This window comes from Melopsittacus undulatus, chromosome 7 (assembly GCF_012275295.1).
Source record: "Melopsittacus undulatus isolate bMelUnd1 chromosome 7, bMelUnd1.mat.Z, whole genome shotgun sequence".
Taxonomy (NCBI): domain Eukaryota; kingdom Metazoa; phylum Chordata; class Aves; order Psittaciformes; family Psittaculidae; genus Melopsittacus; species Melopsittacus undulatus.
In genome coordinates this window covers 19582671-19609377 of record NC_047533.1, presented here as the reverse complement: position 1 = coordinate 19609377, position 26707 = coordinate 19582671, and the positions used below count along the sequence as shown (strand labels likewise).

The 26707-nt window shown below is 37.6% G+C and overlaps 1 protein-coding gene across 2 annotated transcripts in view; it reads right to left on the bottom strand.

Moving 5' to 3' along the window:
• The window catches only part of STIM2 (stromal interaction molecule 2), a 67715-nt gene that overhangs the window by 21335 nt on the left and 19673 nt on the right, over nucleotides 1–26707 (bottom strand). For both annotated transcript variants that reach the window (XM_034065025.1, XM_034065024.1), the window contains exon 2: nucleotides 10736–10866. In XM_034065025.1, the coding sequence (XP_033920916.1) occupies nucleotides 10736–10866 (131 nt within the window). The remainder of the gene's footprint in view (nucleotides 1–10735; nucleotides 10867–26707) is intronic.

The window sequence follows — 26707 nt, the reverse complement described above, 5'->3', positions numbered from 1 at the left end:
TTTCAAAGAATTAATTCATTTACTAATGACATGAAACATCACTCTTCTGTTTAAAAGATCTCTGTCTCATAACTGGCCTAATATGGAAATGCTCATCTAAGAAAAGGAATTGAAGAAAGCCATAAAAAGAGGATTTTTCTGTTCTTTGTCATGGCAGCTAATCTCTCTTCTGTTGCCCTGGTCATTAAGTATACAAAGTTTAGAAAAATATCTTTAAATAGGGAGGTTAAAAGAATAAGCTTTTTTTAAAAACAAAACAAAAAAACATTTAAGAATTATCTTAGCCAACATAATTACTCAAGAGGGAGAAGGCCATTTAAGACTACAAAGTTGAAACAAAGAAAACAACAGATAAGATACCTAAAACCAGTGTGAAACAACAAAAAAAAAAAAAAAAAAAAAAAAAAACCAAAAAATCATTTGTCAAAATAGTTACCTCAAAAACAAATAAAGCATAAAAAAAACCATCACACCTAGGCTCAAAACTGAAGCTTTGATTCCAGAAGTACCATTACAACCATGCTTCTACAAAGATTCACATCCCAAAGCCTGAGGTTCAGCAGTGTAATAAGTAGAGAGGAAACTTTCTGCCCCCTGGAAGGAACAAAACTTGTGGAGTCCTGGGAAAGAGTTACAAAGTCAGGTAGCTACACAAGCATCTTTCTTCCTCCTCAGGAAGCTTTTAGTACCATAACATTCACCAAAATCCAGTCAACTCATAACCAAAAACTAACCTGAACTAAGAGCCACCCAAATAAAAATAATAATACATTCCAATACCACTTTGACATGGAGAGCATTAAGATCACATGCAACAACACAAAAAAGTTCACATGTTAAAATACAGAAGTTGCAAGAGATGCCTGGTCCTTGAAGAGCAAATGAATAATTGCATTCTTTTGCAATTGCCAGTGGAAAAGTAAAAGCAACTACACTCACTAACTGCAGAAGGAAGCACTCATGCTATGTTTACATTTTGTTCTGTGTGAAAGCTCAAGTCCATGAATTTCAGTTTCATCAACTTAAAATACACTCTTTAACTGACAAGTTCACTTTAAGAACTATTAGTAAAATCTCCTGGCTAAGTATCACTGTCTTCTTGGAGTAGCTATATCTTAAACAGTGTTATGTCCTTCTGTTTTATCCTTTTAAAAGAAAACCTGCAAAAGTTACAACTTCGGTTTTCCTGTAATTCTACTTTCAGGTACAGCTGGTCACTGTTAGACAGCCTCTTAATACATTCTGTCTCATCTTCTGCTACCAGACTGCTTTCACAATGTCACACTTACTGGCAAGTATGCTTCTAAAAGGCAATATACAATGATTCAGGTATGACAGCATTCTCAACTGCCCACTCTTTAGAAATGGCTTCTAACAATATTACACAGTAAAATAACAAAATGTATTTAAGCATGACAAAAAAACATCACCAGGAAAAGTTAGGACATAGTGTTACCATGTTGCCACATGTTACAAAGTGTTACCAAGTATATTTTAAGTAACCTACAAATTTCGCTTAAAAAAAAAATTGCCACTCGAAATGGAATGGTAGCTATTCTATTGCAATGTAAACTTCACTATCTCTTCAAAGAATTTCCAAGGGGTCATTTCATTGTAGCAGGACTAAACACTGCAGTGTTACACAGATATGTACAGACAGCTTAAGTACTTCCAAGGAGGCAAAAGCATGAAGTTGGTCTGATCCAAATCACATTGCAACAGGTTTCTATGCAACGGTACCCAGGATAACACACACTGCCTCTCTACAGGACACCTTAGCACAGGCATAGCTACAGACTAACATGATTTTAATGTCTGCAGACAAAACCTGGCTCTGAAAATAATCTAGAAAGTGCAGACATGCTCGGAGTTACTTACAAAACCTCAGGAGACAAACTGAGTTATAAAATCCGGGGGGGAAGGGTGGGGGGTGGGAGGGCGGGACCAACAACACACAAAAAAAACAACAAAAATCATAAGCCAAAAAGTAACCAACTAAGCAAAAAAGACAAACACCCTCTACTAACAGATCTACAACCAATTAAGGGAATCAATGTAACCCAACAGCTCTTTGGGAAAAAGGTTTGCTACCCTGGTTACGAAGCTAACACTCCGAGGAGCCACCCCAGTTCTATGCAAAACAGGTGTGTTCAGTTTCCAAACCACTGCAGTAAGTATTTCTCTACATGCAGAACTTTGCCTAACCAGCTGACACTGAAGTATCAGCTATTTTACACATACACAAACACCAGTTTAAGGACCTTTATTATATATATAAGGACAAAACCAGTATACTAAGGAAACTTTACAGGACATTTAACACCTGATGAGTGTATATCTGCAGACAAAACAAAGCAAGAGCTCAGCCTATAGCAATGCTTCTCCCAGCTGAACTCAAATTGCTTTGCTTAATCTTCTGCTAAAATCTTTGCTCTCTCCAACATGTAACAATCAAAAGGAAGAGAAATTCTACACATAAATTTGCTGCTGTTCAAGAACACAGAAGGACTATTCACTTAAGTCATCCGAGTTAATATTAGAATTTTGAAAGTGTTTTTTGGTCTCACACTTCTTGCTCCTAATACCCAAAACACATACCTAAAATGGGAGTATCACACTGTGTTGGTATCTAGTTCTTTGAGATTTTCTGTCATGGAATTTCTTGCCATTTTGCCCATAGTATTTAGTACTCACACTGTCCAGAACAGGTTACTGAAATGTGTGGGTCTCTGGTCTAAACTAGTGAAACGTATTATTTTTTTTATATCTCTCAAGAAATTAAAGAAAAAAGATCTGCAAACTTCTTTACCAACTGATCTGTACACAAATTGAATAGGCAGGCCTGTTTCATCAGTAATTCAGAAAATTATTTTTCAATGAAAAGATACATGTTAAATTTTATTTCTCCAGATTTTCCTAAAGTAGCCATTCTAATGTATGATATTTTAATTTAGCAAGCTTGTGAAATAGATTGTAATGTACGGATGCATGTACAATTTTAATTCCTAACAGAAAGGAAGCATAAACAACCAAGAACGGGACTAGCAAACTGATTATGTAATAAAACCATGAAGTGGTTCTCCTTTATTATAAAACCTTTAATCACAAATTAGCATTAATGGGAATATATACTGGAACACACATTTCTGAACTCACCCCCTTCTATAAATAATTTATTTTGAACCAAGTAGTTTACACTTGACCTCTGTATCTTCCCCATTTCTATTTCCTTTTGGATTCTTCTTTTGACTTTCTTCTTTTTGGACTCCACCTCCTCATCCCCTCTTAAAAAACACAGCATACCCTTCAAGATATTATGTTTGTTCCAACTCTCTTGGATTATTTGCATCCAAAATGCAAATATTACCTCAAGCCCTCAAACAAAAGCTTTACAGAGGCCATCCATTCAGGAGAGTGTCACTTCAGAGGAAGACCATGGGCTGTCAAATACTCTGCCTGTCAAACATACAGTAGCCAAAGTGCAAACAGATTATACTAGCTACTTTTTCTGCATTAATCTCTGTATAGAGGACAATCATACTCCCTGGTTTAAGACCAGTAAAACTAGGCTCTTTTTCATTCTTACCTCAAGACAACATTTTGAGTCAGGCACTTCTTTGCATATGACCTCTGAGGTTCCAGCTTCTTTGACTGTTTTGTTAAAAGCTATACTCTGATTGTTTCATGCTTTCAATACTGCAGTTTCTTCCTCTCCACACAGTTTTCTGTTTGTGTTTTTTTGGAGGGTTCTGTGTGGGGTTTGTTGGGTTGGGTTTTTTTGTTAAGTAACTATGCAAGTACACTCAAGAAGCATAGAACAAAATATTAACAAATTAACTGATCTATCCACGCAAAGCTGTAGATTCATGCCATTAGCCCTGTGTGATATTAAACACACAGTAAGATATTAGTATTTCAAAACATCAACTTACTCTATTTGTACAGTGAGATTCCTCGAGAAAATTGCTTTATGTAGGATCTACATATAAAAGCTCTTTGGAAACAGGAAAAACCTAAGTAAATAGTGAACATATGATAAGTCTTACTGCTTGTGCCTCTTCATCATTAAAACAAATCATGTACACATGGTGGAACAGATGCTTCCTGAGGCAGATAGCCTCCCACAACACATGACTAAAACCTCAGTTAGTAATATGTCCTCCCTTTCAGTTACCCTTTTACAGCCCAATTCTAAACAAGTATAAGCAATCACAATCTTTTGTATGCTAATTAAAGAAGTAACGACAGAAGATAGATCTGATAGAAAAATTCATATTAGCCTGCCCTAAAAATTCAGGCCAAGTATTAGAAAGTTACATGTGTTGGGGGAGGGGGGCATCATTCCATTCCAACACACCCAGTCAGTTGCCAGCACCTATAATCAATACTCTGAGCAATGCAGTGATCTTCTAGCCACTCCAGCCACTGAGCCGGCTTCATATGGAGCTCGGCTCAGACGTCTCTATACAAATGCTGTAGCATGGGGAACAAACAAGAGGAATTACAGATGTGGGCACATCTATGGGGCTATGATATAATAGACATCACCAAAACATGGTAGATGGCTCCTTTGACTGGAGTGTTGGAATGGAAGGTTACAGGCTTTTTAGAAAAAACAGGCCCGGTAGGAGGGGAGGGGGAGTTGCCCTTTATGTTAGGGATAGGCTGGAGAGTATGGAACTCCGTTTGGGGACAAGTGATCAGTTAACAGAAAGTTTGTGGGTCAGGGTTAAGGGGAAATCGGTGATGGGACACCTTACTGTGGGGATATGTTACAGACCGCCTGATCAAGAGGAACCTGTGGATGAAGAACTCTACAGACAAATAGCAAAAGCCTCAAACTCGAAGGCCCTTGTTCTCATGGGGGAATTCAACCACCCTGACATATGTTGGAGCGACGGTACGGCCTGGCACCAGCAATCCAGGAGATTTCTCGATTGTGTGGAAGACAACTTCCTTCTGCAAGCAACAGAGGAGCCGACGAGGAGAGGTGCCGTGCTTGACCTCGTGCTCACCAACAGGGAAGGGCTCGTTGGAAATGTGACTCTCCAGGGAAGTCTTGGATGCAGTGATCACAAGACGGTCGAATTTGAGTTACTCAGGACAGTGAGAAGAATGTGCAGCAACCTCACTGCTCTGGACTTCAAGAGAGCAGACTTTGGGCTCTTCAGGAACCTGCTTAGCAAGGTTCCATGGGATATAGCCCTAGAGGGCAAGGGGGTCCAAGATTCTTGGTTAATATTCAAGGATCACCTGCTACAAGCTCAGGAGTGTTGCATCCCGACTAGAAGGAAGTGCAGCAGGAGGGCCAGGAGACCTCCTTGGATGGATAAGGAGCTGCTGAGAAAAATTCACAGGAAAAAAGAGGCTTATAAAAGGTGGAAGCAAGGACAGGTGGCCTGGGATGAATACAGGGATGTTGACTGGGAAGCTACGGACCAGGTTAGGCTCAGCTGGAATTAAAATTGCCTAGGGATGGTAGAGATAACAGGAAGGGATTTTATAGGTATGTAGCGGCTAAAAAACAGACTAAGGACAACGTAGGCCCCCTCTGGAAACTTTTGTGAGAACTGGCTACACAGGACTTGGAGAAGGATGAGGTTCTGAATGGCTTCTTTGCCACTGTCTTCACTGGCAAAGGCTCTGACCACAGCACCCAAGTCTTGGAAGGCAGACGCAGGGACTGTGAAAACCTAGACCTTGGGCCCACTGTACATGAGGATCTGGTTCAAGACCATCTTAAGAACCTGAATGTACACAAGTCCATGGGACCTGATGAAATCCATCTGCGGGTCCTGAAGGAGCTGGCGAATGAAGTTGCAAAGCCACTGGCCATCATATTTCACAAATCATGGCAGACAGGTGAAGTTCCTGATGACTGGAAAAAGGGAAATACAACCCCCATTTTCAAGAAGGGGAAAATGGATGACCTGGGGAATTACAGACCTGTCAGTCTCTTCTCTGTGCCTGGCAAAATCTTGGAGCAGATTCTCATGGAAGGCATGCTAGAGCACATGAAAAACAACAAGGTGCTTGGTGACAGCCAGCATGGCTTCACTAGGGGAAAATCCTGCCTGACCAATTTGGTGGCCTTCTATGATGGGGCTACAAAAGTGATGGACAGGGCTGGAGCAGTTGACGTCATCTACCTGGACTTGTGCAAAGCATTCGACACTGTCCCACACAACATCCTTGTCTCTAAATTGGAGTGTCATCAATTTGATAGGTGGACCGCTCGGTGGATAAAGAACTGGCTGGATGGCTGCACACAAAGAGTTGTGGTCAACGGTTCAATGTCCGGTTGGAGATCAGTAACGAGTGGTGCCCCTCAGGGATCGGTGTTGGGACCGGTCTTGTTTAATATCTTTGTCACTGACATGGACAGTGGGATTGAGTGTGCCCTCAGCAGGTTTGCCAATGACACCAAGCTGTGTGGTTCAATTGATACGCTGGAGGGAAGGAATGCCATCCAGAGGGACCTTGACACACTTGTGAGGTGGGCTGATGCCAGCCTCATAAAGTTTAACCATGCCAAGTGCAAGGTCCTACACCTGGGTCGGAGCAATCCCAGGCACAGCTACAGGTTGGGCAAAAAGGAAATTCAGTGCAGCTCTGAGAAGAAGGACTTGGGGGTGTTAGTCAATGAGAAAATGAACATGAGCTGGCTTCAGTGTGCACTCACAGCCCAGAAAGCCAACCGTATCCTGGGCTGCAGCAAAAGAAGCTTGACCAGCAGTTCAAAGGAGGTGATCCTGCTTCTCTGCTCTGCTCTGCTCTCATGAGACCTCACTTGGAGTATTGGGTGCAGTTCTGGTGTCTTCAAAGGACATGAAACTGTTAGAACAAGTCCAGAGGAGGGCCACGAGGATGATCAGGGGACTGGAGCACCACCCGTATGAAGACAGGCTGAGAAAGTTGGGGCTGTTCAGCCTGGAGAAGAGAAGGCTGCGTGGAGACCTCATAGCAGCCTTCCAGTATCTGAAGGGTGCCTACAGGGATGCTGGTGAGGGACTATTCATTAGGGACTGTAGTGATAGGACAAGGGGTAACGGGTTGAAACTTAAACAGCAGATGTTTAGATTGGATATAAGGATGAAATTCTTTACTGTTAGGGTGGTGAGGTACTGGAATGGGTTGCCCAGGGAAGTTGTGAATGCTCCATCCCTGGCAGTGTTCAAGGCCAGGTTGGATGTAGCCTTGGGTGACATGGTTTAGTGTGAGGTGTCCCTGCCCGTGGCAGGGGGGTTGGAACTATATGATCTTAAGGTCCTTTCCAACCCTAACTATTCTATGATTCTATTAATAATGAACAAAAAAAAAAAAAAAAAAAAACAAAAACCAAAAAACATATGAGTAGCAATGTCAAAATGTTCTTTTCCCCAAGTATTTTGCAATAATTAGAATTAGGAAAGTATCTTCCAGTGATTTTGAAAGTTCAGGGTTTTTTCATCACTGTAAATACCTTAAGTTATATATCTAGTTTAACTCAGGTAAGAGACTAAATAATAAGGAAAAAGCCTATCTAAGCAGTCCATGCTCAATCCAGAACCCTTCTGTGTTCCTTAGAAGACTTTGACAAATCCCTCATGTGTTTCAATGGCTAATAGATCCCGTGTTAAAGATTTAGATCAAGTTTCCCCACATCATTTTCATCAAGGTCAAATACCAGCTTCTTTCCAGTCCACACAAGGTAGATCCAAAGGGCTTCTAGTATGAGACAATTTTTGAGTAAGTTTCTAGTACCAGGTAAAATTGTCTTATATTCTAAAGAAACTCTTCCTCTATAGAATGTTCTTATGTAAGGATTCATTTTACAGAGGAAAAACAAACTATAATATAAAACAGGGCATGACAAGCATTAGGAAAAACTGAGTGCGGATGAAATGTCTGGAACTGCTATTGGGATTTCTCAACAGGATTAGCAAATTAAAGTGGCTACAAAAAATAGTTCAACATCTTTAGCTCTTATTACCTTCCTTCTCAAAATAACATATTTACAAGAACTTCTTTAGTGTAAAGAAACACTTGTAATTTGTAACACTGCTTTAGTGCTGGTAAAACAGCAGAAAGTTGATGCACTTTGTGACATTTTTCCTGCCAAATATCTGATCAACACACTCAATATATGGCTCTTCCAGCAGTCTTGCAAGTGAAAACCATGAAGCATGGAACAGGAAATACATTACCTAGCCATTAAGTAAAATCCCTGTATTCTATGTAAACTTCTAATCAAATGTGGGGGTTTTTTATTATTAATCCTCGCTTTTAATCAAAACAAATAGCATTACCCACTTCAACAGAACAGAAAATTTGTGGTTTTGAAATAGTGTATATTAGGATATATTTAGTATATATTCAGACCTACTGTAATCAGGTAACTGTTTTTAAAACATCCGATCTCTTAAAGGTTATGGTAAAGCTCCAGTAGTAGTGTTAACAAGAACATACAGGTTATTAGTTTAACTTGTAACTAAATTTCATTTCTCCTTAATTTCAGGTTTGCTTTTCATGTCTTAAAAGAAAGCACTCTATGCAAATACAGATTAATTGTTGATTTGCATAGAAAATACATGTAGAAAAAAAGCTAATTGGGGGATTTATTAAATATTTCTTCCATGACTAAAAATGAGCTTGCAGAAAAAGACTACATTTCAGTCATTTTATGCACAGTCAGCAGTTTGAATATACAGTTTAATTCATCTCTCGTTACCCCAGCAATAACAGCATCCCTCATGAACATTTTAACAAATTTTAAGAGTAGCTTCTGTTGCCGGGGTTTAACTTGACATTTCAAGGGAACAAAGAAAAACTTAAGATCAGATATAAAGATGGTCCACTTAAAACCAGGACAGATTAATAATCTTTTGATTATTAATAATTTTTTTTCCAATGTATTTCAGTGTTTTCTTTTAACTTTCTTAACAAATACAGCACAAGTCAAGAGAACCACACAGTGGTGAGAAGCTCCTCAAGGAAGCTTACATTCCATCACTAACATTTCAGTTTGCAGACTGGATTGTGCCTGTCCCAAACATTACTGACTAACCAAACCTTCCGCAGTAACAGAGCTGGTCTGTTGCTAGCACCTGAACTACCTCACCATGATGCTCACTAAGGTACAGAGCAGATTTTTTCCCTCCGAAGTTATATTATTCTGGACCATTCTTCTCCATTGTACCATATTCCCTCACAAAACTCCTAGCAACAAAGCATCAATCACTGTTGATGCTGTTTGTACATAGTCACACAAAAAGGTAAGTAGCATCACATTAAACTTAACCATGATAATTGACAACTCATTCAGGGAGAATAATCTTCCCAAAGATGTTACAAAAACAGGAAGAAAAATCAGCAGTAGATACTTCTCCCACCCATCTCCAGTGAAAATGGGCAATACCCTCTTCACTCCCCTTCCTTTCTCAAGCCTGTACCTGACAACTGCCAGAAAGCAAAATAAGCAAGAACAATGAAACTACAAGGATACTTCAATTCCTACCCAGCAACTCTGAGAACCCCAGTGGTAAAGTTGAGACCTGCCTGTGACCAGCAGGTTCAGGGCGGTGACTCTACTCCTTGGTTCTCATGAGACTCCATCTGGAGTACTGCATATGGCCCCAACTTAAAAAGGACATGGACATGTTGCAGTAAGTCCAGAGGAGGGCCACAAAGATTAAGTGGCTGGAGCAGCTCCCCTATGAAAACAGGCTGAGAGAGCTGGGTTTGTTCAGCCTGGAGAAGAGAAGGCTCTGGTGAGATGTTAAAAGCAGCCTTTCAGTACTTAAAGGGCACCTGCAAGAATACTGGAGAGGGGCTTCCAACAAGGGTATATAGCAATGGGACAAGGAGGAATGGCTTTAAATTGAAAGAGGTTAGGTTTAGATTCGGTATCAGGAAGAAATTCTTCACTACAAGAGTGGTGAGGCACTGGAAGCAGCTGCCCAGAGAAGCTGTGGCTGCCCCATCCCTCAGTGTTCAAGGCTGGGCTGGATGGGACTTACAGCAATCTGGTCTACTGGCAGGTATCCCAGCCCACAACAAGGGGATTGGAATGAGATTATGATCTTTGAAGTCCCTTCCAACCCAAGCCATTCTATGATTCATGCAAAACCCTTTCCAGGACCACCAGAAGCCTGACCAGCAAACTCATTCAAGCAGTCACAAAAAAACTTCAGGCAAGTCCGTATAACCTTCCTTAGGAGGTACTTGCTACTTGCCCATAAAATGTAAGCAAAAACACATAAAAAAAAAAAAAAACAAAAAAACAAAAATGACACAACACCAAAAACCAACAACAAAAAAGCCACACCTTTCTTGACTGCTGTCTGTAACAGGTATTATTTTGCACCATGAAGTGCCAGGAACAGATCTAAAGTAAATAGCCAAAACCAACGATGCCTTAAGCAGGAAAATCTTGGAGCGAACAAATTAAAATATGAGGTGGCAGATCACATCAACCTCACTGCAAGCTAAACCAACACCATTTGCCTACCTCTTACACTAATCACAAAAGTAACAGCTTTTATACATAGTTGTATAAAATTTTCCTTTAGGCTAGAACAAGGGACAATAATATTCCATTTCAGACAATTCTAGAAGTTAGACTTTCCTTCTACATTTGGCTGTGGGAAGGGCTGAATTAAGAAAAACAGTAACAACTAAAGTGCTGGAACATGAAGAACAGCTATCTAAAACAGACAGACCTCATGTATGCATAAGTGAAGGCTTTTACTCCTACCTCATCACTTTCATCTACTTCAATACCACCATCTTTGTCATCATCCATTTGCTTATGGATCATGCGGAGAGCTTCTAGACTGAATCGGTCCTCCTCAGTAAAGCACGGTGGGCTGAGTGAACTGCAGGGATCTAAAGGGAGGGGGGGAGAAAAAAAAAACAAACCAGAAATATTATCTACTGTTGTTCTAGAATATAAAGCTCCCAAGAAAAAGAATGGGCTTAAATTTCTGTATGCGTACATGTCCTTCACCTCGCATAGCCAGGAGGTCATAGATAATCAAATTCAGCTCTAAAATAATAATTCTTACCAAAAAAAGTGGAGGGGGGGAGGTTTAGAGTTGGAGGGGAAAGGGTGTCAACTCTTGATCAGGAGGGAAGCCCAAAGAAGACTGGTTCTTGGATATTTTATATTTTTTACCCCTGTAACTGCTATCTCCACCTCTTCTATCTATCATCCACCCTCAGTAATATATCATTGCAATAGCAAATAAAGTTACTGTGCTTTCCAACCTCCTTTCTGAAAGCCTGGGCTAAACAGAGCAGAGGAGGGAAAAAAGTGCCATTCCTATGATTCCTATGTTACCTTCATAAACAGGTAACAAAGGAATGATAGCCATACTGCAGATCGTATTCAAATTAAACAGTACTACTAGATGCAAAATATTCACAGTGGACTGCAAGCGAAGCAAGCAAAGAAAGCTCAACTGATAACAACACATCATATTCTCAGCCACGTATGTTCTGATTAAAAACACTAGAATTACTGTGGAGCAGGTTTCCAGGTCAAAAATAGCACATTTTCATCTGCATTCATTACCAAAGACTAATGATTCACATGCATCTGATGGCTCTGCTTTCACCATGTCAGATTGTTGTATCTCTGTTCTTTCCCTTCCACAAGGCACATGCCAAATGCTCCAAAAATTGTACAATGCATGATCAACCATCGTTAAAGATTGTCTTTCACAGACCTTGGCGTTAACTAATAGCTATTTCATTAATTCTGATGTACTGAACACCAAAGAACAGAAGGTAGAGAAGGATACACAAATTTTGAAAGTTCAGCTTTAATAAGGTAGTGAATTCCCACTGCAATAGCCACTAAAAAAATACACTCACTAGTCCCATAAACTGGTCAACTCCAGTCATATCAAGGCAAATACAAATTAAGGCAGCACGAGTAATTTTTGCTTCTTCTAGTCTAACAAAGGATTAAGCTTCAATGTTACTACAGATTTATTCAAGTTTCATTTATATAAGTAATGAAAGGGAAGCACATATAGAAATGGGCAAGATCAAGAGTTTGCACAGAAAAATAGATTTATTGGTTTAGCACTTCCATACTAATTTGCATCAGCATGATTATGACTATTATAAATTTAAAAAACAATCAAAAATAATGGAGGCTTATAAAACTCAGCTAGCAGAAGACTACAAAGCAGAAATAGAAAGGTAGCAACCACAGCATAGCTGGAATCTCTCATGCATATTAACAGGATTGATCCCAATAGCTAGACACGAGTCAATGCACTCTTTATACACCAGTTTTATTACACAGAAGTTAAGAGTTACCTGTTATCTGTGTCCATGTATCAATTGAAAAAATAAACAAAACAAACAAAACCCAACCAAGAACCAACCACAAAAACAAACCAAACACCTTACTGAAACCATCCCAGAACGGAGATCCTGAATGTAGTAATACTTCATAGAAAGTGGAAAGACAAATTACTAAACATTAAACAAGACCACTCTCAAACAATTTTCAGCTTTGGAACACAAGTAATGTATCATGAAAAAAAGTGAAATTGAGTAATTTTATGTTTAAAAAAAATAGAATCTTCTATTTACCCATCTTCACTTCATTAGGAAAGGTTTAATTTGTACAATACACAGTCTTTGGAATTTTGCCTTGCAATGAAAATATTACTATCACTGGGGGGTTAAAGGACTTATCCTTGTAATACAGAGTATTTGTTATAGAAAGGCTTCCCTTGCAATAGTATGAATCACCTCAAAATTCTGCTAATAATTAAATTCCAATAGCCACAAACGAAGATTACACTATTTGAACACAAACATATTTCAGAAGAACATTTTGTACTGCAAGATTAGTTCTATACTATGTTTTAAGTTAGAAGAAAGCATAATTGTCAGAAGAGTTGAACAGGTCTTCCAAACCCACCCAACTTCATTTGTAGTTATTCCTAAACTTACACAGAAAACATCAGACCAAGTGTTCAGTTTGCAAGCACTCACTCAAATGTCTTTCTACTTTGTTCAGCTGAAAGCCCAGCTTTTCAATTCAAAGTTTTCTCAGAGTACATTTTCTGAAAATTGAGGTTCCCAACTCTTTTCTCAATCAATTTCTTAATCAGAGTATTTATTTAACTTAAATATGCCTTTTTTTAGTTATTTAGGAAGGAAGTCACTTTAAAGAGCTATGGCTCTTCTTCAGAGAAGTAAACAGGCTGCTTGTGCTTCAAATGTCCCATGTCCTGGCTCCAGGAACACTTGATCTCTCTCTCGAGACATCAGAGTTCCAATTGCTCCTTTTGGAACGGAGGAACATGGAGCAGGACCACATCTCGACTGTAATAAAAATTAACCCACTCTAAACGGAATCCAGATTTACCTTCAAGGTTATTTTCATATGGTAAGATTAAACATTCCTAGACTGACAACAGTTGTCATCCCACTATTCAGAGAACAATTTACAAAGCCACAACCTAAAGAATAAGTGAAAAACATTTCACAAGCTTACCTATGAAGCTCTACCAATCCCAAAAACACCTGACAAATTTAATGACCTGCAGCTCTACAGAGGGTTCTAGCACACATCATTTTGCCTCACTTGCATGGCAGAAACAATTCAAATTAATACTACATGGAGCATGGTAGAAACCCCCCAAACATCCTGTTAATTAAGATAAAAGCCAAGAGGAAAACTCTCAATATAGAATAAGCACTGAGACTATGCAATAAATTGTAAAATTAGTTGATAGTTGATTTTTCAGTTTGAATCTACTGAAGGTCTTCTGGGATTCCAAACCTTCTATTGTACTTTAATGGCAAACTGTTTCACATCTGGACCAATTTCACTGTCCTAGTCTGGTATGTGTGGCATAATACACTCAGTCCAAAACCATCATCACAGGAAAGAGCACAGGGATACCAAGTTCACTCATGGAGTAAACCTGGTATCTTAGAATCTGATCCTTCCTTTAACAAACAGCACAGAATTTGCAAAGCAAACAAAAGACATATAGTGTAGCTGAGGTGGACAAGAGTCATACAAGCACACCATATGTCACTCTAGGCAGGAGTTATTTTACAGCCCAGTTTTTTCATGTTGCTCAGAAGCAAGGAGTTTTTAGAAATTCTGGTCATGATATGGAGAGAATTTGCTACTAAAAAATTACATATCAAATTTGTGGCTCAACAAATGCCACAAAGGCTTTTGAATTGACCCTTCCACCTGCCTCAAGTAGCTCAGTAACTGATTCCTAGCTCTGAGGCAAGAGGAGAAAGTAGTCTTCACCTGTCCAAGGAGCTGCACAAGGCCATGGGTACAGACCAGTCTTACACAAGACAGTTTGATAGTAAACTGAGTACAGAGTTATCCAAGGGGGTATACAAGAAACTGTATTTGCAGATAAAGGGAAAGTAACACCTACACTTTCCCCTTCCCCCTTCTTTTTTCTCTTCTGTCTTTCAAATGTCAATGAGGTTAGAATAAGGCAAGACTGCAAGTTTCAGTTTGAAACTCTCCTAAACATTAGAATAACGGCTTTTTCATCCCATTTTCTAAAAGCAACAGGGATTGACTTAAATTGATACTGTCAACACAAAGCACTAAAGATTAATTACATCCATATCTTCAAGCATTCAAGCATTTCAGCAAGGTCCTTGAAATTTACTTCAGGAATACTCCATTAGAAATGGTTCCAAAGCACAAGGATACATGCACCTCCCAGTGCTTATCTATCCTGCACTTACTTTTCCCTAAATTGTTGCAATCATAACAGACTTCAGAATGAAAGACTGGCAGACAAACAGCTAATAATCCTGTGGTCATCTCACACACACACACACCCTGTTGCATATGGACACTGGAGCACAGCAGCTTTGTGACAGAGGGACCCTAGCAAGAGTTTGCACTTCCAATCTGGCCTCCAAAGCACTTGAGCACTCAAGTGTTTTAAATGCCTCAAAGAGCCTTTCTAAGTAAGAATACAGGGTCACACAAAACCTTTATAATTTTTCAAAGGTACCTGGAACCTGACACACCTCCAAATTTAAAATTTAAACGCTTTGAAATTTCCTCATTAATTCACTCAGAGCAACTTAGCAGTTGGGAGTTATTTTGATAGATTGGCTACTACACATCATTTCTGCTCTGTGAGGATGTTCAGCATTCACAAAGAAGGAAGCACATTTTTTTTATGCTAGCATATGGCAGTCCTATGGAAGTCTGCAGTGCTTCCGTGACAGCCTTTTTCTGATGAATTCAGGAGTGTACCATGTTCTTCTAGTTTTATGATTCCTTGTTCCTAAGAAGCCATCTGGGAGAAAGGGAAGCCTCACAGAAAAGGCAAGCACTATACAAAGTGTCTGCTTCCTAAGTACATACTCTCAGCTTAAAATAACTGTTTCCCAAGTAGGATTCCTTTGCATTTTCCAGGGCAAAGCAGGTGACCACAATATCCCCAACCCACCAACAAATAGATTTTTACCTAACTAGAACTTCTATTTCATTACATTTCTTTTGTGCTTTAGTTCTATGCTATACTTTAATACATCATACTTTCTTCATCAATCTAATATATTACTTTCAAGGCAAGATAAAAACCGTAAAATAACGAAGTACAAATCTGGGTGTCAGGTACAGTAGGGATTACTCAAGTTACTGAAAAGCAAGTGTTTTCAAGAATTTCACCAGATGTTCAAAACAACTATACACAACAAAAGGCAACAAACATATTTCTTTTAGCCTAAATCTTTACATAAAGTGTCATTAAAGCCTTCAAATGCTTGAAGACACAGCCTCAAAGTAATCTTTGTTTAATCGTTCAATTAAAAGCTCCCAAAGCAAATCACTCCTACTCTTAATAATTAAACTACTCCATATGGCAAGTAGGCTGAGCAGGATATAACTGCTAACTTGACAGTGTCATTTGTGACATTTATTTAAATGATTAGAGTGGAAAATAAAATTCATCACTGCAGTATACCTCTCCAATAAAAACATTTTTTAAAAAATTGACAAAAAGGGCAGAATACACTTATCTTTTAATCACAACACTGATTTACTTAAATGAGCTTCCCAAAGAGGAAAAAATGCTGTAATACTAATTACAGCAAGGAAAGGGGTGCAACAGGAGAGTCAGGCCACTGTTGTCTCCAAAGAATTTTACAACGCAAAATTTCACATTAAGACTCTCCATTACCCCACATTAGAAACTGACACAATTTCTGAAATCATCTTCCTAAGCTCATGCAGTAACAGCAGATGAGACTCAGATAAAACTCCTGACTGCAAAGCCTGGTATCTGAAGCACTTGTTTCTGAGCATATGTGTAATGCTTACTGACTGGCAGTACTTCATTTAAAAAAATAAATTAATAAACCCAAAGATATTTGCAATTTAGCACCATGAAAGCTGACATAATTCTCTTAAAATCCACTAAACATCCTTCAGTAAAAACAGATCATTTTGAACAGCCTTAAAATAATTCATCACCACTTCATTATATATTTACATAAGCAACATTCCCATGAGAAATCCAAACCTGGCTCTGTCCCTGCTGAGAAGTGTCCATTTAGTCTGCTACTTCAATACCTTTTAATACATGCAAATCAATTATATTTTTAACTCTGCATGGAAACTTGAAACTTGACCAGGCAAGCAAGGCTTTGATTTTTCCTTAAATCACCATTAATTCATCTCTGCTTTCTCCATACCCACAAAAAAGCTAATTCTGAACTTAAATTTCCTATTTTTATGCTCAGGAAAAAAAGTAAAACCAATTTGATATTTAAAGCAAAAATTCAAACAATAATGCCATTAGCAAAATCAAGTGCTAAAACAGTTTTTGATTAAGGCTTTTCTAATCTTTCCTAGATAAAAAAGTATAAAAAACTGCAGAACAGCAGGGAGTGTTAACTTTCTGATCACCTGTTAAGACATTTTAAACATCACACACTATTTTAGAAAACCATTCAAGAACTTTGTAGCAATAAAAATGGGTATTCATCAGAAAAAAATACAAATTTTCTAGAGAATTAAGTTTTATGGTAAATCTAATTTTGCTTTAATTTAACTGCATTGAAAGCAACTATCCCAAATCAGCAATGCTTGTTTGAATAGAAAGTTGCGATAAGGGGGTTGAATACATTAATCATGTCAAGGATTATAAAGAGAAGACAAAATATCAGCATAATCATTTCATTTAGACTCTTATGACATTAATTATTAAATTACAACACTGTCTAATTAAACAAAAATCAAGAAGATGGTTTCATGGTTTTTCCATCTTCTTCCCACACCCTCCCTGAGCAATGACATAGTTTGAAGGGAAGAGGAAGCTGGGCAATTACTGTACACAATGGTCAAAGCAGACTGATTTAGAAGAGGAACTCCTGCCAACCCTGACAGAGCAGGATGAGAGGAAACTGGGAGATGCATTTTATGTAAGCCATGAAAAATTCACCTATTTTCCTACTTCCAGCCTTACATGTACTTTAATGGTATTTAAGATAAAAACCCAAACACACATATGAATGTTCAGTTAATATAAAAAATAACAATAAAAAAGGATACCAGGTATCTAATACCTGCTCTCAGTAATTGGAAAATCTGTCTCACTTATTGTTACAAGACCAAGAAAGAAGATACTTAATGCAGTTTAAATCCAAGTACTCACCCATATATCTTCATTTTGTAGTAAATACTATTTAATGCACCTTTAAAAATGTATTATGTACTCTTTTCACATTATCATAATTACTACCATTTAAAATTTTAATAGCTCCAAGAAAAAATAAATTAACACAGGTTCAAAGATGAGTTAAATTAGTAATTTCATCTGGAATAAAAACACACTCTTAACTCAGCCAAAATGAACAAGGCAGACAATATTTTTGCCTTATGTCCCACACATGTTTAGAAGTTACAGCTATCAAAGAAAGAGGACTATGAATTTACTATTCAGTTCATTTCTGAACAGAACATTAATTAAGTTGATGAAATAAACTGCAGATGCATATTCATATATATTCAGTGACTATTAATGCATATCACATCTAAGTACATAAACAACACACATCCAAACTTCGAATACATTTTAGGTCTGACTAGCTATCTACCACTGTTCTAACAAGTTTCCCCATTTTCTAACAGCAGGAAGCTGGAAAAGGTGCAGTATATCCCTGATCATATGCTTTAATCTGCCTAAGAACTTGTCAGCTCTTAAGGAAGAACAGCAGCATAGCATTTAAGCCACTTTCTTAACTTGGTCAGGAAATTAGAAGAACAATTTACATGTGACCCTCAAATGTCTGACAATATGCCCATGTGATTTCTGAAGCAAACTTCCTCGTAATGGTTTTCTAAATAAAACCCCATCTTCTTGCTTAGAATTCTGTCCTTGTTAGCACCTCTGCTGTATAGTAATCTGGAAGCCTCATATTAAGCCTCTTGGTCAAAGTATAGGGTCAATATTCAGTGTACCAATTTCTTTTTGGATACGGCTCAAGACCATGAGCCACACTGAATTCCTTTCTGGAAGACACTGATCTGCAGACTACAACCACCATGATATTATGGCTGATAATGCAAAAGTCTACAAACTTTCTTCACACTGAAAGGTAGTTCAGAGCTTCTTCAAATTAGAATAAAAATAAAAAATAATAAAATAAATTAAAAGGAGGGAAGGGCTACCCTTGAAAAGCATTTTACCATCTTACATAATCTGTAAAAAGTTTAGTAAAGGCATTAGAAGTTTTACAGGTGTGGCTTTAAGATTAGAGAAGCATCTTTTAAGACCTAAATCCTTCCACTTTCAGACAAATAAACTACTAAAATTAGAGGAGTGTATTAAAGTCAGTTTCCACAAACTCTTGATATATCTTTAAATTTATACTATCACATCATTTTTTTTCTCTGATATATTTATTTTCACATGTGATTCATAACTGTATCTTATATCCATGAATCAGGCATGTAAGCATGACATTGCTGACATTACTGAATTACTTCAGTCTTCTGGACCATCTGATCTAGTACATATATTAACAACTGTTCTAACCAAGGAATCAAATTTAATCTTCTGTGAGCACCATCTGTAGGATCATCAGTTCCCTGAGAGTTCCTGTAACAACATGTTGTCAGGATGTATTTATACTTTAGGAGAGCATATCAGAATTATACAACTGAAATCTAAAGTAAAAAGATGTAACACTATACTTACAATAAAGAAAGCTTAGCATCAGGGCACCTTTTTTAAAAAAATACACAATCTGTTCAGATTCTAGCATTTGAGTATTAAATTGTCAGCCTATGTAATGTTTATACTTTCAGAAATACATAGGCACTGAGGGCATAGATTCATTTATTTAATCAATAATACCATAATGAAACACCTCCTTTTAGTATCATTCAATGTATCAGTAATTTTAAGGATGTAAATAAATAGTTACTTTAAATAGTTCTCTTTGATTATGTGAGGATTTAGCAGTGCAAACTGCTTAGTTAAGTACTACCCTGCTTCCAATAGCTTACTCTGCACTCACATCCAACTCCAGATTGCACAACTGGCAGTTTTGCTCCTACTAATACGCTGCTAAATATTTTTCTCATGATTAATTTCACCAAGTGATAAACCAGGATGACAAATTTACTGCTGGTGTGTCTCAGTTCACCTTGGCTTATTTAATGCAAATGAAATCTAAAGAGTTGGGGTTTTCAAAAAGAAAACAGGTTTTCAGAATGTAAAAATGAGCTGGTCACACTTCTTTGGAAATAACATTATAATTATGCTATTGCTCAAAAGCACAGATAGTGCCATTTACAATTATCAGGATGTCAGAATAAACCATAATTTCACGTATCTTGGCTACATCTTGGTTGATACCATTTTTTTAAATATATTTCTAGGCCCATAAAGACAATATCAAATGGTATAGCTTTCCAGTATGCATTCCTTTGTTGTTAAAGCAGGCAATAAAATAGAAGCCAGACCTTATACAATGAGTGTTCACAAAGTCATGCACTGGAATCACAGAGGAGAAAAAGAGGAAATCCAGTTCAATTAAACAAGAACTCCAGAACTCATATAACATTAGAGAGATTTAGCTCAGATAAATTCTGGTTTAAAAATAAATAAATTAAATTTGTACTGCAAGCACATGGTTCTTCTCATCAAAGAATCAGATACATGTTTACATACAAGTTTAAGTAAGTAGTATTCCACCTCTAGACAAAAGTCACACACAAAAGGAAACAGTAAGGTTCCTGAATACTCTGCATTTGCCTGAACAATGCACATTGCCAACTGCTGCTTGTACAGCACTACTTGCACACCTACCCAACAGCATGAGTATATTCAGGATGCAAGGAAGAGCCAAAGACTAATGCAAAAGGATTCCAAACTGTCCCTTCCTCTTCCTTTCCTGTCCCTGTACTATCCCCCTCCTCGTACCAACATAAGCACATTTGTGTAATCATGCTGCAAGGAAGGCTCAGGTAACCGATCCGGCCTGAATTGGTTCTCTGTACACAAACACTTGTGACAGCAAAGGCACAGGGGGAGGAGGAAACCCATGCACAAGCAGTCAGAAGTGCACTTGACAGCCAGTGCTGCTGCTAAACCCTGGTCCTGACGTGCCCTATGTTATAACTGAATCTAACCAGCAACACAGTAGTGGGCAATAAACTGAAAAACTGAATTAATGCAGTGGAACAACATGTATGCTACATGTGCAGAAAACTCCAGCTCCATTTTTATATCCTTGCTTTCAAAGCCAGGAGGCACAGGGCAATGTTGGGATTAACTATTAAGTGAAAAAATTAACTATTTACCTGCAACAAGTTGACATCATGGCTGGACTTTAAATACAGCATTGAGCTCTCTACTTATGGAAATCTGTGGGGTCTTTTTCAAGTAGATTTTGTGCCCTATAAAACCTAGACTTCTGTAGCACTAGCAGGAGTTGGAATAATAGCAAAACCAAGTAAAACACCCCACAAGGTTTGACCAGTTTCTAACACCATTGTGGCAAGCTCAGAATCTGTCCTCTATCCAAGATTCTCAAGAGCCTAGAGTAGTACAAGTCAGAAAGCATAAAGTGGGAGCACAAGCTCCGACACAGCCCCCTTGTGCTGCAGTTAGTCCCCTTCATAAACAATAAGTCTTCAGAGACACCTCACCTCTACAAAACTTAAACCAGCAAGCTCAAAGTTTCAGTTGAATGCATGTCTGCCCCAAACATTGCTATAATTTATGTAGCTTCTTCATTTAAGCTCTGTTTTCCTGACCAGTTTCCAAAACCTAAGAGCCACAACATGCACTAAGAATTCAATATACATGACTAACAAAAAAAAAAAAAAGCTTTTGTCCCAGAGCTGACAAACTATTATTCATATGTAATGATCTAACATGTGAATAACCTCCAAGTAGAATAATTCTTCCAAAGATGCACATTTTAGAGTAGTTAGACTGAATATTGAATATCTTCTGTTCTAAAACAAATTAGTTTTTCAACAAGCCAATTTACTACCCAGGATATTTCAGTAACTTCTTTCTAATTAAAAATTGCATTGTTTAGCTATACAGATACACATGAGCACATGCATTTGCAGCATGCAACCTTTTTTTGTTAGAGGCTTATTTTTAATCCATTAATACTACATGCTCTTACAAATTCTGCCTTCCAAATCTTGTGCTCAATGAACTTGTTCTATTTGATTGGGATTACAAACAAAGGTTTGATCCTACATAATTACAAGAAGATCAGAAAACTGGGCTTGTTTAGGTTCTTGAAGAGGAGAGGCTAAAGTGATCTAACAGTAGCTTGCAATTAACTACTCACCAGCAGATGGCAACTCCCCTAATCAATAGGAGCAGACAATATACCATGTGCCAACAGTTAAATTATTCACCAGGAGGGTCAAGTTATACACCAGGAAACCTTTTTTTGCTATGACAGCATTGCAGCACTATGTCATGCTGCTGAGTATGTGGAGTCTTCACCCTTAGAGGCTTTCAGGAGCTGACCAGATGACCAGACCCTGCAATGGTGACATTCTCGCTCAAAGCGCAAGTTTGACATTCACTGGTCCTTTCCAATTAGCATCTCTACCATCTCTTTTGAAAAGCAGATTCTAGTATAATGGCAATTGTTCCAATTCACAAATACAAATAAAAATAATGCCAGTAGTCATATTTATGAAATATTAATTGTATCCTTGTTGTATGTTCCTAGAATGCCCACAGGAAGCATGCTGTATGAAGAAGTTGCTGACTTACCACATTTACAACCCAAAGTATCCAGTAAATATCTAATGGTGAAAGAAAAATGAACAAGGCAAGGCTGAAGAAACCCTTGGAAAATCCCAATCAGATCCCACATGGGGTCTTAAAGCACTGACATCTGCACAGATTTTACTGCCATTCAATGTGCATATCTATTCCTCATGTGAATAGTAAAGAGTGTTTATATGCATGTATACAAATGAACTTCTCCATAGGAGCACCTTAGCAAAATCTGGTTTTATCATCCCATCAGTTCAAACAAATACATGGTATATGATGGAGAAAGGGAGTTCCAGCAGTACTTAAGCCATGCTGAAAAACAATAAAGATAACAGAGTGTAACGAACTGGTATGCTGTACAAGCCCAGAGCTTGAAAATAGCGTGATAACCATTCAGAATAAAGAACTCATCACAACGAGAAAAGGCGTTTGTTCAAGAATGAGGTTTTTTTAAAACCATGCTGTGTTGTATAACATTGCTTTCCATCATGTAGTTCCATAAGAAATACTTTCACTTTAGGAGACATTTTAGACAATCAACATTATAAACACAAAAACACTAAAATTTTATTTTACATGGCCATGTCTAGCTCTAAATAAATGACAACCTGCACTTTCAAGTGAGATATCTATTGCGAAATTCTACAACTCTGTAAAATGGCTAAAGCAAAGAAACTTTCTCACACTGTAAATTTTCTAAACCTCCGATAAGATTCAGTATTGTTTGCACAGAAGCCTCACCTTTCTTTTCACCAATTTAAAAATTGAGACATGAGATTCTCCTGGGATGAATACATCAAAAAATAAAGAAAAAAAAGTTTTAATGGCTTACACACAACATTTAAAGCTAAAGATTCTGAAAAGGGTTATTTTTCATATGCAGAAGAAGACAGGGTTCTTTCAAAAGGCTTTCACTGTTTTTATAAGCAGAAAAAGTAATTTATGAAAGAGTGTTACATAAGTTACTGCACTACAACTGCAATCTTGATCAAAAATAAGATTCAAGATACTTAGCTAAATTGCAGTCAACAGCAGGGGGAAGGGAAAGTTAAGAGTGCAGAAACAGCAGAAAAGGAGATAAGATAGTAAGGCATTAGTTTTATCGAACTACTTATGGCAGTGTAACAAAAACACAAAACCACTCAAAATATTAGCAAAAAATAATTATTTGTAATCTTAGACTTTACCCATATTTTGACTGGAAATCTGCAGAAATTATTGCATGTATGAAATGTACTAAGAGAAGCAACCAAAACCAGAAAAACTGAACTGAAATTAAGGAGATATGAAGAATTAATGCAAGCAACACCCTGAAAAGGTATTCAAATCTGCTCCAATAGAGCTCAGGTCTCAAACTGAAAGAAATTCTACCTCAACAGGAAAAATATTGAGCTCAGAGTTAATTTCTGTAACTACTCATGGAAGCATTTTACAGAAGGTGTAAACCCTGAAGCAAATTCATGGCTTAAAACAGAACACACTAACAAGAAATCATTCCATCCTTTTCTGAACAGCATCAGCTGTTCCATGTAACTGCAGACTAAACTTGGGCATTATTTATTGAAACGTGGGCTTTAATGCAATTAACCAAAACCTTTTCTCTAACACCTGCCAGAAATAGCTTACCTAGTAAGCAGAGTAAAGCTATTAACATTTTTAAGTAACAGGATTTAAATAGTCTCAAGCAGCAAACTGACATGTAAAAATCAATGTACCAAACATTATTTAATTTACTGGTGTTGACAACTGCAAGTTTCATGAAGCTTTCTTTTTTTTAATGTACAAGTTTTGAGAATTAAGGCAGCAGCAGATAATGCAAATTACTGCAGTAAATTTAATCTGTGTGCTGTATAAAAGCTCCTTTGTTCTTTTTTAGAAGAAAGAAGTGTCATTATTTCAACATAAGTTTTAATAAACAAACTTAAACACTGGAGTTCTTTAAATTCCAATGTTTCATACAAGATCACATGGCTTTTGATTTACTGATCCCTTACAAAGGATTACCTGTTGGATAAAACCTGATTAATAGAACAGAATTCTCTTAGCTCAGCTATTCCAGTAAATATTACACCATTATTTTAAAGCCATAGACAATACAACAAGATTACTAGACTGAGGTAAAAATTAAGTAATAACTATTGCAAGTACAAAATGCCAAAAAATTACATAAACTGTCAAATGAAAAAAAAAAAAAAACAGTTGAGAGCCAAGCACATTCTTTCAAATGACAACAGAATTTTGCAAATACCTGCAGAGACCATAAACAAAAAAAAACTGTATTACTAAAAATTGAATCCTATGTTGCTACCAAAGCACTGCCTTGAAAAGAATCATTCCTTTCCATCACCATTTAAGTGTGCCTTTCTATGAAACGTCAAATGAACAGAAGAAATTCAGAAATGTAGATCAGTGAGCTGACAAATGAAATACCCAGATCCAGAGCATGTATTTTCAAGTAATTTTACTCTAACCATTCGTTCAAAAAAGAAGTTACAAGTAACTCTTGCCCATTCTGTAGACTATGAAACATCACATATATGTTTAAAAAAAAAAAAAAAACTTAAATGAACACAAACACATCCTTTTCTTACCTGAAAAAGCTTTCTACCTGCAGGCCAATGTCAAAGGACACAAAAAAAATGGAGACAGTAAAAGGGTAAGGGCTGTCATAAAAAGGAGATAATCTTTTATGTGCTTAAACACCCACTTGCACTTTTCAAATTAGATCTGCATTTTTCAGAATTGTATACTTCTATGAAAGCACAGAAAAGTATACTCATGAGAGCAAATAAGTGTATACATAATTGCTGAAAAAAAGATATCCAAAGTAACAAAAAAGCAACCAGATAAAACTACAATGAAGACATGCAGGATCTTGCCTGCAGCTTTTCACACGGACATCTTGAAACAAAAGGCCTCTGAAGACCTACCTTTTCTCACAATATATTTTTAATCCCATAGAAATTACTACATAAATTACAATACCATATACCAAGTTCACATAACAATAATTGAGCACGGGCCCATTGACCTACTAAGAAAAACACCCACAGTGGCTCAGTGAAACCCAAAAGGGAGGAAGAATTTGAGAGTGAATTTTGACCTTGTCCAAATTAAGCCCAATGGCAATTTAAAAATAACAAACTTGGACAAGTTTCCTGTTACATTTTCCTTCAAAAACACACAGAGTGCAGAATTTGTCCAGTTACCCCCAGCACCTTGATCCAAACCTCCCAGTGCCACCCCAGCTCTGCCTGCACACTAGTCTGATTAATCCATTTCTGCATTCTAGAGAATTATCCACCCACATACAGATGCAGCTGATAGAAGCCACGCCTTGGAGAGGTTTCAAACAGAAATAAGGAAATCAGGCCAAACATTCAGCCATGTCTCTTGCAGCTTGTCTTCCTGTCGCCTTTGACATTGCAAACTGACTCAAAAACCTCTCCTTTCACTAGCATTTTCCCTGTCCTGATCGAAGCTCGACTGCCCAGCCATCTCAAGGCCCCTTACATGAGAATAACAAGCAAACTGAAGCACAAGCTGAGCATCAGCTGAAGCTGCAGCCTCTGTGGTATGTCATTAACTAATTAGGAAGACAACAGAAAGCTGATTTAATAAGTCAGTCTTGAGATTTTCTGTATGGGTGCAAATATTTAACTCAGCTTGCACACGCCTCAGGCAGGACTTGCAAAGCAAACAATCACTTGTAGCACATCACTGAGTAGTCTATGACTAGAACCACCAGCCTGTGGTTCTGCACGCGCCATACACAATCAGGAAAATAGCATGATTTGAACAAGCTGCAGAAATACTTAGTACATCCAAGTCTTGCCACCTGTTTATCCCACCTAGAACTCAATAAACAAAATAGATCACAATAAAACAACAAAAACAAGCAAACAAACAAAAAAGTAAGCATTTTGGTTTCCCTATTTCTTCTGTTTTTTTCCAAGAAGCAACGGGATTTAATTTTTGCACAATGAAAACATGTTTATATGTGGCTGGTTTTGATTCATCTGGGGGTTTGTCTGTTGTTGTGGGTTTGGGGTTATGTTTGGTTTTTTTTAAGATACTTTCTCTCTGTTAGGGAGCATAAGAGAGACACGAAATGCAATGAAACTGAAGGAAGTAATACTCCTGTAATTACATAATGCATTGAAGATACTGTAACTCACTAGAATCTAAGCAACATTATCAAAGAAGATTCATGCATAAACATGCACAATACATTAATTCACATAATATGTAAATAAAATGTTGCTTCTTAGTAGGAGTTACTCCAAAGTAGGTGACAATATGCATCACCTGGTAGGTAAAACATTTCATTAGCAGAAATCAAGAAAATCTTCCCTTGTTCATTTCAGTTTGGATCCACAGAAATGTTTATTCAGACAGAGCCACTGGGTTCCTGATCAAATGGCCTCAATTTCTCT